Source organism: Telopea speciosissima, chromosome 10 (genome assembly GCF_018873765.1).
Source record: "Telopea speciosissima isolate NSW1024214 ecotype Mountain lineage chromosome 10, Tspe_v1, whole genome shotgun sequence".
Classification (NCBI taxonomy): Eukaryota; Viridiplantae; Streptophyta; class Magnoliopsida; order Proteales; family Proteaceae; genus Telopea; species Telopea speciosissima.
In genome coordinates, this window is record NC_057925.1 from 24,476,824 (window position 1) to 24,478,971 (window position 2,148).

The 2,148-nt window shown below is 40.4% G+C and overlaps 1 protein-coding gene across 1 annotated transcript; it reads left to right on the plus strand.

Moving 5' to 3' along the window:
* The first annotated feature begins 323 nt into the window (after positions 1-323).
* LOC122643444 lies at positions 324-1,279 on the plus strand. Its single transcript, XM_043837063.1, has 3 exons — positions 324-355; positions 568-817; positions 905-1,279. Exons 1-3 carry the CDS (start codon positions 324-326, stop codon positions 1,277-1,279), a joined length of 657 nt encoding a protein of 218 aa, XP_043692998.1.
* Positions 1,280-2,148: the final 869 nt, after the last annotated feature.

The following is a 2,148-nucleotide window of genomic DNA, read 5'->3' on the forward strand; positions in this document are numbered from 1 at the left end:
TTATAATTGAAGAGGCATAAACTTTTACATCCAGAAAGAAAACTAGAAGTACTATTTTCAATTGTATTATAAATGAAAGTACAACCAATAAAGCAGAAACAAACACAAACATAATTTGGGAGATTCTAAATTCTAGAAATTCTAAAACTGGATCTACTCTTGAGTTGAACCTTAAGCTTAAAATGATAATCAACAAATCATAGATACCTATAGATTCAAATGTATTATAATTGAACCTTGACCGCCAGGGATTTCTATGTAATTAAGTGGGAAATAGAATACCATTAGACTCATACAACTTGCATCAAAATCTTAGTCCAACGATGGTCAGGCCGAATCTAGTGCCTGAATTGGGGTATGTTGGTGCATATCTTACTTAGCACTGCCTTAAGATCGTCGCACCATGTATTTCAAATTTCTTGCTCCGAATCGTTCTATTCAAATATTTCAAGTACATAAATGTCGCCTCAATATATGAAATATATTGAATTTTTCTGTTGCATTCAAGTAATCATAAATCCTAAATTTCTTTCAAAAAGCAATCATGGTGCAAACTTGATCTAATAGAAATATTCCTTGTGGAGCATGTCCACCTGTTAACCCTCCAGTCAATCCTCCCAATGAACTTGTTGCTCAGAACGTGGAAGTTTCACCTGCATCTATACCTGAGGCCCTTCCAGCTCATGCACCTGTACCTTCCCCTATTATGACTGCTAATGAGGTGGCTACCATCATAGCCAATATGATGCAAGTCATGCAACAACAACAACAAATCCTGTTGCAAAACCAGCAACAACAGCAAGAGTTGCTAGCCCACGTGACCACTCAAATTGTGACTGCAACGCAACAGTAGTAGCAAAAGTTCTTGACTTGCATGAACGCACACTTTCAAACTGTAAAGCAGGCACATGCCGCACCGGGGACTTCTCCTGTATCTAACTCACCACCTGTACTTGATAAGTCTGTGGAAAACGGACAAGGAGTTGAGGGCGTAACACAGCATGGGTCTAGGAAGAGACCTATGAACTCACAAAAATCTAGAGAACCTCAAAAGGCGCCCAGAGGACCCTATCCTGATTCGATTCCAGCATACTCTAACGAAAAGGATGAAAACCGATCTAGCCAATCTGCACAGTTCACTGCTGCTCCTCGACCGTCTGATGCAATGAATCGTTGCTTCTTTTGCAATCGATCGGGGCATATGGCCAGGGATTTCTGGTATCGGGGAGCCAAATTCGTGCCATATTTGAATGTCATCTACCCGGAACAGCCACAATAGGACAATAGGCCAGAAATGGAACAAAATTTTCAACCTCCTCGACCGGCATCGAGTCAGGCTTCTCCCCAACCCACTGTGCCTGCTAGGTGTTTCATGTGCAACACAAGTTCGGACACATAGCGAGAGAGTGTGCCAGCCGGGGATACAATCCATATCCACCGGAACTGGATTATCTTGTTGTAAGGATATAGTGGAGTAGTAGCCCCGATCTAGGAACATCCAGTTGACGAGAAGATGAAAGGCGGTCGAAGTATCCTCATCAAATTGAATCCCCAGAAACGTTCAATTTCGATGACAAAATTTTTACAAGGTTGGGGAATGTTAAACCCGTGCCCAAAAATATGGGCTAATTTGAAATTTTGTTGAAGGTTCAGAACCCAAGGTCAAAGACCATAATACACATAGAGGTTTAGGTTGGAAAAAGATAACTTATGTAATCCATGTTCTGACTGGAACGGATTCACTATAGGTGTCTTCATACGAGAATCCGTTCAAGGTACTTTTGCTGTATTATATGGCAACCCTTGGGGACTCCTTATGAGATCCACCTACACCTTCTAACTCTATGTTCACACAACCCTAGGCTATCTAATAATTGTGGGGGAACGTGTACTAAGACAATCATTAGCAAACACTTCAAACCTTATGCGAACAATTGGTGAGTGGGTTTGGGTGATTGTTTGGGTTTGTATATTCATATAAATATACACATATTATTCATTCTATTGCATCATTGATTAAGCATGATGCATTTTGCATATTATATCTTTTGCGATGAATATTGTTGATTGTTCATGTGATGTGATCTTAATGACAACTATGTATGTTGGGTTTCAGTGACGGGTTATACCGACATCGAGACCTTATGA

Bases quoted from the DNA above. Each gene is read 5' to 3' on its own strand.
- LOC122643444 (XM_043837063.1), top strand. From the start codon at position 324: ATGGTCAGGCCGAATCTAGTGCCTGAATTGGG. The intron at 356-567 runs GTATGTTGGTGC...TTGATCTAATAG, and splicing joins AATCTAGTGCCTGAATTGGG to AAATATTCCTTGTGGAGCAT. The intron at 818-904 runs GTGACCACTCAA...ACTGTAAAGCAG, and splicing joins AGCAAGAGTTGCTAGCCCAC to GCACATGCCGCACCGGGGAC.